The sequence below is a fragment of the Astatotilapia calliptera genome, chromosome 3 (genome assembly GCF_900246225.1).
Source record: "Astatotilapia calliptera chromosome 3, fAstCal1.2, whole genome shotgun sequence".
Lineage (NCBI taxonomy): Eukaryota > Metazoa > Chordata > Actinopteri > Cichliformes > Cichlidae > Astatotilapia > Astatotilapia calliptera.
Window position 1 is genome coordinate 5,924,197 of NC_039304.1, and position 12,285 is coordinate 5,936,481.

General features: G+C 40.7%; 1 protein-coding gene across 2 annotated transcripts in view; it reads left to right on the top strand.

The window, feature by feature from the left end:
• The window catches only part of lrch4 (leucine-rich repeats and calponin homology (CH) domain containing 4), a 28,330-nt gene that overhangs the window by 3,691 nt on the left and 12,354 nt on the right, over positions 1-12,285 (top strand). For both annotated transcript variants that reach the window (XM_026160631.1, XM_026160624.1), the window contains exon 2: positions 11,489-11,633. In XM_026160631.1, the coding sequence (XP_026016416.1) occupies positions 11,489-11,633 (145 nt within the window). The remainder of the gene's footprint in view (positions 1-11,488; positions 11,634-12,285) is intronic.

The window sequence follows — 12,285 nt, forward strand, 5'->3', positions numbered from 1 at the left end:
ATTATACATGCTTACATGTATAATGCAGCTGCAGCAAGAGTCCTGACAGGGACTAGAAAGAGAGCAGATTTCTCCTGTTTTGGCTTCCTGTTAAATCCAGAATTCAAAATCCTGCTCCTCACATACAAGGTCTTAAATAATCAGGCCCCATCTTATCTTAATGACCTTGTAGTACCATATCACCCTATTAGAGCACTTCGCTCTCGCTCTGCAGGCCTACTTGTTGTTCCTAGAGTATTAAAAAGTAGAATGGGAGGCAGAGCCTTCAGTTTTCAGGCCCCTCTTCTGTGGAACCAGCTTCCAGTTTGGATTCAGGAGACAGACACTATCTCTACTTTTAAGATTAGACTTCAAACCTTCCTTTTTGCTAAAGCATATAGTTAGGGCTGGACCAGGTGACCCTGAATCCTCCCTTAGTTATGCTGCAATAGGTGTAGGCTGCTGGGGGACTCCATTGATGCACTGGGTGTTTCTCTTTCAGTCACCTTTCTCACTCACTATATGTTTATACACCACTACATTCAATTATCAGTTATTATTAATCTCCAGCCATCACACTGTCAGCAAGGGGCAGAGAAAGGGTGATGGAGACCTTATTGATGTACTGCTGACCAACTAAAGAAGTCAATGATATTAGGCCACATGTGATTATCTTATTTTCTGTAAACAGCTCCATAGTATATCTTGTTGAGTCTGGGTAGAGACATAAATCCCTTGGGGGTTCTTGTCCACACTTGAGCAGTTGTGTGTGGGCATAATGTAGGTATGCTAGCACCAACCCCTGCAGGGGCCCACAGTGCAGTGTGTGTCTGCCCACGGTGCCTCCACAGGGGATCCAAGGGAACATATTTGGGAAGTGTTGCTAGAAGCTACAAAGCTATTCTGTACTTTGTGAACTCGGTGAACACACTTTAACACACAGTGGGTAAAATAAGTATTGAACAAATTAAATATATTTCTAAAGATGCTAATGAGATGAAATTCTCACCAGACGTCTGTAGCGACCCATTCAGCCCACGGATGCTAAAGAAATTAATCACAGAGGTCCATAAGTTATGTGTAATAATGAGATCTGGGCCAAAATCACACCTGAGCAATTCGTGCTACTACAAATATATGTACTACGAAAATTGGTGATGTGTTCAATACTTATTTTACCTGCTGTGTGGCTTCAGTATGGATTCTGTATGGCTTCGAGCCTTGTTGTCAGTAGCTGGCATCTGCTCTGTGAGAGAGAGGTCTTATTTCCTTTACTCTGCGGATGTGGGCGGCATGTTCACTCAGTCTTTAGTTCTGCTTTTTCTTCTGTGAGCCTCCCTGCTTTCCCTTTCCGATTACCGAGCAGGTTCTGTTAGCCAGGCACCATGTTTCCATCCAGCTGTCATGTCAGTGTAAGAGACTAAAAACATCACAGTGAGTCAATGAACCAACCAGCAGTTTCCTCAAACATATCCATGGGAATACTGAAGGAGCGTCTCATGAACTGAGAAGACTGGATGGGACATCTCATTGTGAGGAAAAGGCTTTTCTTTTTTGTTGGTGAACAGGGCAGCCTGGTGGTCTTCATGGATGGCTCTGTTAATCAGAGTCTTTCACTTTAGTTCAGAGTGAGTTTTCAGTATGACATCTTTTCATGGTAGTGCTTTTAGTAACAAACAGCTGTTTGCTTTAAAGGTTGCTGCTGTTTTTTCTCTCTGATCCAGAGTCTGTCTTCAGCCTTAAGGACGATAACTAGTTTGGGTCTGTGGCCTGTGTGTGTCTGTGTGTAGTCAGAACTCCAATGTTCCCATAGCTGTTGGTCTTCAGTGTGTAGGAAGTTGTGAGACATGTTACTGTTATTTTGATCTGTTTGTAAGGACTGACAATAGTTTATGGTTTGTCCCATCTTTCTAAGCCCCGCCCCTCCCTGAGCCTGGTTCTTCCAAAGGTTTCTTCCTGTTTAAGGGGAATTCTTCCTTCCCACTGTCACCAAAGTGCTTGCTCATAGGGGGTCGTCTGATTATTGGAGTTTTCTGTGTTCTTGTGGGGTCCTTTTCTTACACTAGTAAGTGACTTGAGGTGACTGTTGTTGTGATTTGGTGCTAGTTTAAATAGAGCTGAACTGAACGTTCTATTTGGAACTTGAATAAGTTTCACGGTATGTGAGTGTAGAGTTTCCTCCTGCTGATATGTTTTCTTTCCTTGTTAAAGCTGTTTGTTGTTGTTTAACCACATTGTTTTAAATGCATTAAATTCCAACAGGTCCGGCGTTCCAGGCTACTTTATTATTCAGGAAGTCGTAGCCTGCTAACCACTACAAACTGGATGTAAATTCCAACAATAAGTTTCCATTTTTCCAGTTAAAAGTTTAAAGTTAACCTGTTTCATTAAAAAAAATATGAAGTAATCTACCATCTTCAATTCCCAAAAAGGACAGCTTTTACAACAGGGCAATAGCCCTGATCAGTGCAAATAGCTGACCTGACTGGCTACCTCCCTGGACTTTTTGGGGGGGGGGAACGATGTTTAAAACAATAATAATATTTATATTTATAACAAGGTGCAATTATAATTAATGTGCAATAATAACAGTTTGCAATACACATGCACTTATTCTTCTTTTTTTTATTACTAAGTTAATATACTGTGTTGTGTTGTTTGTGTTGCGTTGTGATGTGATGTCTCATATCGTGTTGTGTTATATGTAGTGCCGACGTAGGACAGTTTTCCAATCTCATTGTACTATGTATGACTGTGCAATGACAATAAAGAGAGTTATCTGATCTTAAATAGTCCGGTATAGGAGAAAAAATAACACGTTCTGTGTTACGGGGCCATGACAACACACATGAGCTAGAGACCACATGATCCATAAACCCAGGTCACATAGTCCTGTGTTTTTCCCTGAAACACAATCTACTACTATTGGTGTGTAAATAATCGAATTGTGTGGAGAGGACCGCCTCCTCTATAATGAAAGCTGAGGCCGTCCCTCTCTTACGTAACAGCAGATTCACTGTGCAAGTGGGTAGAAGACGGGGCCTCGAGGGGTTGAAGTAAATACTGTATGTGCACATATACCCATTTATTATTATTATTGTTATTATTGTAGCAAACGTCAAAGTTTTTACAATTTGATAGATGAAATATGTGCTTCTTAATAATGTGGCTGTAGGTTGTTGGTGTCTTTAATCAAGAGGTAGGTTCAGGCGAGTTTAAATGAAAGGAAAGTAGTTTAACAGATTTATACGAACTGTAGTTTAGGTCAGTTATGGAGCCTCCCTGTCCTCAAACTGTGCAACTGCATTTAAGACATAAGTGCTCAGAGTTTCTAGAACACGTTTGGTGCCAGTACAAACCTTTACGTCACTGGGTTTGGTTGGTTGGTAGCAGTTAGTAGACTTACAATAGTTTCTGTTAGCTAACCAGTGACAAAGCTGATAACTCAGTGGAAAACAAACTAAAACTAAAAAGAAGTCTTTAAACAATGTTATTTATATGTTTTTACCTCCAACCACCATGGGACATTTATTTAGTTAGATTTAGTTTTTCATGCCCATCATGCATTGTGTCGTATTATTTGTTTGTCAGTGTGCTGAGCAGCATGTTCTGCCTTTTGCATGGACACACTGAGCTTTGCATATGGAGCTAAAGCAAAACCTGCAGTCTGTATGGCTTTAACAGAATGAAGACGGGAGGTGTGACAGGATAAAAGATAATGAATAAAATAATAAGGGCTTCAAATAATGAGGCAACATTCTCAGTCTGTTTCACATGAGTCAGACAGAGCTGCTAGTTATACTGCTGGTAGGAAACACGCTGCTGGAACACGCTGCTGGTTAAGATCGGGTCATATCCAAACATCTCGCTATGATTTAAATGGTAACTTGCTGCACGTCTCCATCACTCACAGAAACATTTAGATTCCCACCTAATGAAATAGTGCAGTTTCTGTCTACTCTCACACACGCTGTACCGAACGCCTTTAGCTTCTGTCTGTAGTGCTGCTCATCGGCTTGCTATCACTAACACTGTAACAGGAATCCACACAGCCACATCCTGTCTTTCAGCAGACACAGAGTTGTGTTGTCACTGGCAACATTGCAAAACAAACAGCATCAGAACAGACGTTGTGGTCTGATGCTGTCTTATGAAAAAGAGCCAGGGTGAGGGGAAGAGGTAGCTGGTTGCTACATGGCGCTAAATCGAATGTATAATAAAGCTTGATGTCGCTCACAGCAGCAGGAATGCTTGTTCAGTGCATATTTAATGCTGTAAAGTAGTCAAACGAGGTCATTTCCAAGACGCGTGGTTGGTCGAACTCTAGTAAAGTAACTTTAGTCTATAACTGTCAGTCAGTATTAGACGTTCTGACACACACGAATACAAATGTAAGGTTGTCTCATATGTTGAGCACTTGTTGCTAAGTTGTTTCATGTTATTACAAAAAGCGACGCACACGTTTGCCTACAGCCTCTCCTTGTGACTCATTTATTTGTGTCTTCTCAGTTCTTTTGTTGTCTCCTGGCAGTGGTGCCTGCCCACTAACTCAGGCTCATGTTGTTAACGTGAACACACCTCAGCACAGGCAGGTGGAGAATGTGCAGGAAACGTGATATGGGACAATCGGTAATGGAGCCAGTTTTTCATAAGATCTGCTAAACAGATCCTGCAATGACAGTTTCAAATCTGGATTCATCACTCTGAACTGTGTTGCTACTGATTTTCAGTGCAGTGTTTGTGTAATTGGATCCACCTCAGTGTTTATCTCATTTCCCTTCCTTAGAGATGGCTTCTTGACAACACATCTTCCAGTGAGAGTTTGTGATGAAGCGTCTGCACACAAAGGATCAGATTTCATTTTAAATGTCATTTTTAGCCCCGTCACGTCTTTGAGTTATCCGGTTCCCTCTAATTGTTTTAAGCACAGCATGCTAAAGGTGCCAACATTTTGGCTAATAGCTTTTTGGGAATCACCTCATTGGTGCAGAAATACTATTTTTATGATGTCAAACTGTAATGTTTGTGTCTGTTTCACAAATTCAACTAAAGAAATATTATTTTATTTTGTTTGTAAAATGTGCTTATGTTGTTTATATGATATCAGCCACCGCAGTTAAAGTGAACAACAATGAAATGCTATTTCTATAATATGTCATTCACAATGTGGTCTTCACCTGGTCAGTTTCATGCAGAGCATCAGTCGCATCCTAGAAACGACTAAAGCTGGTAAATAAATGTACAGCAGGGGTGGACAGCATAGCCAATGGATTATATAATGATATTTATATTTACATAAATACTCGACCAGGTACTCGCCCAAGTACTCGCCCAAGTACTCGCCCAAGTACTCGCCCAAGTACTCGCCCAAGTACTCGCCCAAGTACTCGTGGGAGACACTGCTGTGTTTTGTAGTAGTGGTGACTTTCTCATGAAACATAGATGCGTTTTGTGCAGATGAAGTCCAGGTTATGTCCATCTGTCCATCTTACCTGGATAAATATTCAGACTTTGAAGGCTGTAATGTTTCAGTGTGTCAGCTGTGATCAAATGAAGCTCATAACACAAACAAACGTGTGCTGAGCAGCTCCTCAGGCCCGCTGTTATGCAATACAGGGTGGAACATAAGAGGGCCGATGACTTCATTTGACTTTTTTCTTTTTTAAACAATGAGTTTAAACCTGTTTGATGTCTCGAGCTCGTGTCCTGTGTTATCATGCTGTAGGTGTTTGGAAGCCCTCCACAGAGTTCTGTCTGATCAATGTGTGAGAGGTGACGTAAGTGTCCAGGATAAAGCCTCCTGCAGAGCCTGTAATTAGATGCAGAGCTTTGCTCTGACAGGAAAATCCTCCTCTTTCTACTGATCTGTTTAAAACCTTCAGCCCCCTTTTAAGCCTCATGATCTGCTTTCATTGTTCCAGTAAATACACCTTCCCTACTTTTACATTTTGGAAAACTTGCAACTCTATTTAAAAGTAAACGTGCTGCCATTGTGACCGAATGTCAGTAATAGCCATGCAATCCACACATGCAAAGAAATGAAACTATAGATGTTGACTTGTGTGTAATGACTAGAGATGGCACGATACCACTTTTTTATGTCCGATACCGATACCGATATCATAAATTTGGATATCTGCCGATACCGATATGAATCCGATATAGTGTTTTTTAATCAACAAAACTGTTTTTTAAATATCTTGCTGCATTTTGTATAAGTTCATACTCAAGTTTAAAACAACAACTACACTAAAGCTATTCTGTTATACCTGTATCCAAAAAAAATATTTATAGTTCAGCAATACTGATCAATCTAATAAACTTAAACCTACACCATCCTCCCTATTCTGGTATTTTAAAGAGTACTTAGCATAAATATTAAGCAACCTAACTAATAGGGTTCCAACTCCCAGCAACAACAAAAATAAATAAATAAAAAATAGGGAACCACCCCTCACGCTACACCTCATGATGCTTAATCGACGTAATCAACCTTAATTTGATGCAGTGTGAAAAAAAATGCACAGAAATCAATTATTTTTCAAGAAATATTAAATAGATTCAACATCTTTCTTCAACAAAATTGCAGACTGCACAGATGGTACCTTCCCAAAGGAAAAAGTACTATAGCTTACTAGGGTATATATATTAGACTTAATAGTTACTATATACAGTAATGGACTTCTATTCATTTTAGATCAAATTAAAACTTTGTGTGTCAGATAATTATTTATTAAAAGCTAGACATTTTAAATGAGAATAAGAAAGAAAAGTATGTCTTTGTGCCCCCTTTTCCCAGTTAATGCCCTATCGGCCCCCCTGGCTAAACTTTGCTAGATCCGCCCCTGCACAGTTACCAGCGTCAGCTACGTAGAAAAAGATCCTCGAGTAGAAAGTAATAATAAATACATTCTAACAACAGCTGATCAAGCTTAAACGTGCTGCTGTTGTTCAGCCGCTGGTTTCCTCTTTCTGGTGCAAAGTGGGCCAAAAGCAAACAAGAGAGACGGACTCGCGACAGAAAAGCCGATCAGCTGATCGTTAAGCAGTTTCATGATTGAAGTAGCAGCCGCTCCATATATCGCTTGGTAAGCTTAACGCAGGAATGCTTTACAAACATTCAGAGATGGACTTACACACTTGCTTTACTTCTCTCGGGGATAACTTTGTCGGAGATGAAATGCCGGGTTGCTAGCGAAGCTCCAAATGCTATCCAGACCACCGACAGGTCCGGCATGCCACAGCCGCTCTATCACGTGATGCATACTGCTCCGACTGCTAACGTTCTGAGGCGAGTTACGGCGTGTTGCAAGTTTTGCGAGGTGCTTTCGTGATATTTAATGGATCGGATTACATTTTTTATTTTTCTCCGATATCCGATCCAGTCATTTAGGTCAGTATCGGACCGATACCGATACGTAATATCGGATCGGTCCATCTCTAGTAATGACACAGTGAAACAGGAAAGTATTGAACAAAAATGTATTTAATACTTTGTACAGAAGCCTATTGATGAGGTAACGTCCTGTATAGAGAAACTAGTCACATGACTTTGGCCCATTCTTCCACATAAACAGTGCTCCATAACCTGCTCCATAAGCCCCTACTTTGAACTCTGACCTTTAGCTCTTTCCACAGATGTCAGATTAGAGTCAGGCGATTGGCTGCGCCAGCTTTATTTTCTTAACCAATTCAGAGTCTCCTTGGCCGTGTGTTTGGGATCATTGTCTTCATTTCATCTTCATCATCCTGGTAGCAGAAGGTCTCGGTACGTCTTCCATTCATCCTTCCTTCAGTTACATGAAGCGTGCCCAGAGCGTGCTGGTCCTACCTCCAGACGTGTCTCATTTGACCAGTTATTCACATCCATTGCTGATACGGTTGAGAACAAAAAGCATCAATGAACCTGATGGATGCACAAATGCTGTGAAATGTCACGTTCCAATGAGCTTCACCATGATGTCTGTAGTTAATGGCATTGACAGTGAGACGTTATGGTTAATCTGACAGTGTTTATATGTATTTAGGTCCCTTATAGCAGACGTGGAGCTTCAGAGCTGCCGTCTTACTGCTAACAGGGTTCATTACCCTGTGTTTTACTGTGCCCTCTGGCCACAGCACAATCATTGATCCACAGCAGCTGTTAACGGCTCTCTGCTCACTGTCAGAGTGTCTGCATATGGACCAGGGCTCAAACTGGTTAGGCCTGTGACTTTTACTGGAAAATACCCACAGAGTGTGACGGTGGCACAGGGCAAGTGAGAGCTTGCTATAACCTGCATACTGTTTTTTCTTGTTGTGTGCTTTTCCTTGTTTATATTTTTGATCCAGTTTCTCCGAGCTAATAATCGCTGACCCTGTTCTTAAGCCTGGTGAAACATCTCCACACCCACTGTGGTAATTTAACGGGAGTCGATCCAGGTCAGCAGGTATCCTGAAGTGGCCAATAATCCTGTGAGACAGGGTAACACTGAACGACCTGTGACATGAAGGTAGAGGGTTACTCGCCACCCCTACAGAAATGAATATATTCAGGTCTATATTTGTACACATGCATTACTTACCCTTGATATTCAAGACGCAGAAAGTAGCTCTGATGATGTGTTAGCTTAACAGCGATCCAACATTTGTTCCTGCTTGGTTAGATTTGAACTTTTTCCAGAGTGTGCAGCAGCATGTGCAATGCTTAGCAATGAAAGTCGTTGTTTGAAAGTAATTACTTCTCATCGGGTGAACACATACAGATCTAGCTGGTCTGAATTTTCTTTGATTGAAATACAGCCAACAAGGAGGAGTCATTTAATAACCATAAACATGATATATATTTATATTAACAAAGCATTTTTATATCTAAGTAATCGAACAATGACAGGTAAAGTGAGTCAGGGAAAAGAAAACGCGTTTGTAGCATCGAGTAACACAAAAGTACAAAGTTGCGAAAGCGAGTGAGAATTAAAGAATTTGAAGAAAAGCTCTCTGGAGCATGTGCAGACTGATATTACTAGATAGTACTAGACCACATTTATTTCAAGGCTTTCATAACATTTTTAAAGTAAAATAATAATAAAATTTTGTAATTTCTAAAAATATGAAATTGTAAAGTTTTTCACAGGCCCATAAAAAAAGTACATGGACCAGTAAAACTGAGCCCATGAGGGTGTTGGGTGGATTTTAACATGTGCACCTTCATAACGTCTCGTTGCCTCCTATTAATGTCAGAAACAACACAGAGCATTTTTTAAGCCTTAGTGCAGTTTGCATATTTATCTTATTTACTCTGTATTTGACTGTACTTAAAATTATAGATTTTTTTTCAAGAAAATGTTTTCTTTAGATAATGACACTTTAATGTAGCACGTAAATACAAATGTGGTAGTTAAACATTAAAACATTGTTCATTTTGTCTTTTTGCTTTTGTATAATCACTCGATTAACTAATAGAGTAATTGATAGATTATTACAGCCCTACACACTATGTGGACAAAGTTTTTGTCATATATTTGAGTTTCTGTTCTGCTTCTTCAACACGCGTTTTACTTTTTTCAGTTCTTAATGTTTTGTCTTTTGGGTTGTGTGCAGCTGAACTGCTTTGAGTCCCAGAGTGGGAGCGAGGACTAAATAATAAGAGAATAAAATAAATGTAAATAAAAAGAACATTCAGGTTTTTTAACCATATATTAGATTTTATAGAGTATCGTGGATTTGTTCTCTTCACCTCTACTGTAGACACTGAAGGAAGTAAGAAGCTGCACCGTGTGTCCTGACGAGGAAATCCAATCACATTTCAGCTCAGCTGAATGTGAGCTGATTCCCCAGAGAGGACAGAGAAAACAGCAGTGTTTGAAGAGAGCTGGTCTGAGTCAGCTTTGACAAAAGGTTTCAGTTCTTATCATGGTGACGTGCTGGGCCTCCTCCTCGCTGTGGAGCGTTTCTGCTTAATGCCAGGCTGAAACACAGCAGGACACTTTCTAATGTGAAATCAGTCTGACTCTGCTAACAAGGTCAGCAGAGTTTGGGCTGGTGAGGTTTTCTTGGGTAAGGTTAGGGAATAACTAGCCGACTAATCATCGGTGTTGTCACTACCTGGTACCAGGCTTACTAGTCATTTAATCTATTTCTTAACTAAACTGAAAGAGATTTTACAAAAACTCCACACCCACACAGTGACGGTGTCCTGTTCTCACCAGCCGAGATCTTTGATTTAGGCTTCAGCAGGAAATATTTGTAGACCTACGACCTGCTTGTGCTGGTGTGTTTGGTGCTAATTACTGTACCGTGTGTTTGTGTCCCAGTTAATTATCTATTTGTTTTTATGTGTTTCTGCCCATGATAGAAAAAAATTACATGCAGTAACCTTTTCCCTCCTTAGTCTCTACTCTTTCGTGAGGTCAGACATATTTGTCCCTCCATTTCTTTTTATGTTCCCTCATGTCCTTTCAGATAATGTCAGCAACCTCCCTCTGGGAATTTGCTGACATTTCTGAGTCCTTATATTGGTGATTGTTATCGTCTCACTCATAAATGAGGAAACTTGCATCTAAAAATTAGCCATAAATGCCCAGGAGGATCTGATGGTATCGAACGGCCCAATGACAATAGTTGGGACCTGCACTGACCCAACGTTAAGTTACATTTTTAGCCCTCGGCCATGAAAGGCTGATGTGATATCGTCGTCATTATGCCAGGCAGGAGGTGGGTGACTGGAATACCCAAAGTTATGAATGCAATAACTCAAGAACGAAGCAAAGTAGGAGTTTTACACTGATCCCATTGGTGTATCTCTTAAAAATCTTGGAGTTTGATGAATCTCAGTGACCTTGACCTCAAAGTCAGGGGTCAGAGGTGCAATAATTCCAGATAACAATGCGATGTAGGATTTTGAAATCAATGCAGGGGTGTGCACATCAGGATATACCTCGGGTCACAGTGTCGGGTTTCAGGGGTGTGTGCGATTACATAGACACAGCTACAGCACAGATGTCCTGTTGAAGCATGAACATGTCAGCCTCTGACCTCTGACCTGAGATTTAACCTTGTTTGAGATTATTAGTGGATACACTCGTGGTATCAAATGCAAAGTGCTAGGTGACTTCTTTCAGGGTTATTGCATTCATGAGATTATCAGGAAACTTGACCTTTGACCTTTAAGTTTACCAACACATACAAAATATAAACAAATAAAAACAATATTGTAAAGTAATTAAAACAAAAAAAATGTATCAAGTTGATCCTTTGACTGCATTTGTTCATTTAAATGTCTAATTTGAGCTGAGACGTGACTGCTGCGCCACGCTGTCTTCATGGTGACTGACAGTGTTGTACAGTAATGTGAAAGGCAGGAGGCGGTGGTGGTTAAGTCTATGCTGCAGGTTTTACAGTGCAAGCTGCTGTATGTGCCATAAAACAAAGATCTCATTCATAAAAACATTTAATAAACATTTGGTCCATTTTAACATTTGTATCAATGTATCTACAACTATTGAAGTTTGGGCCGTTTGATGTTTTCCAGATCTGTCAAAGAACCGCCTGTGTGAGCTGCCAGAGGAGCTGTGTCAGTTCATCTCCCTGGAGACACTGAGCCTGTACCACAATGGGATGCGGTCCCTGTCCTCCAGCCTCAGCAACCTGCAGGCTCTCACCTACCTCAACCTCAGGTAACTCCTACACACCGCAACACGTGACTCTGATTACTGCACTGCATTGTTTAGCAGTAGCGTTGTATTCTGTTGTAGTAAGTAATGTTGTGACAAATGTAGACCTCCAACAGTTCTTAGAGCCGTGGTAATGGAAGAGCAGAGGTAACGCGCTTCTGTCGTAACGTCAGATGGAGGCCAGTCCTACTTCAAAAACAGTGAGAAACACTGTTACTGCAGCTGTTCTGCAGCAACATTTGAACATTTCTGGCAAAATGGAAACAGGTTTAGCTTTGGTCCTGAACTATTTTAGGTGGACTGTTGGGCCACGTTCAGTCCAATAAAAATGCTGTTTTTGTTCATATAAAATGATACATTTTAAAAACAAACTTACTGAGTAGTCAGCAGTCATAGTTTGGTATCAGTGACACAAACAGTGATCATTCCATCTGTACACTGTTCATCCAGTCTATATAAAACAATCATGGGCTGATCACTAATCCAACTGTTGATAATAATCAGAGAGCACACAAATGCTCTCAGTAGGCTGGTAGAACCAGGCGCTGGTTAGTGCAAAGGCAGCAGTCGGTAATCAGGTTCACCTCTGAGGCGAGCCTCTGTGTCTTAGTGTTTGTTAATGTGGGCCTGGACACTTTAATTTTGCTGTTGCTAG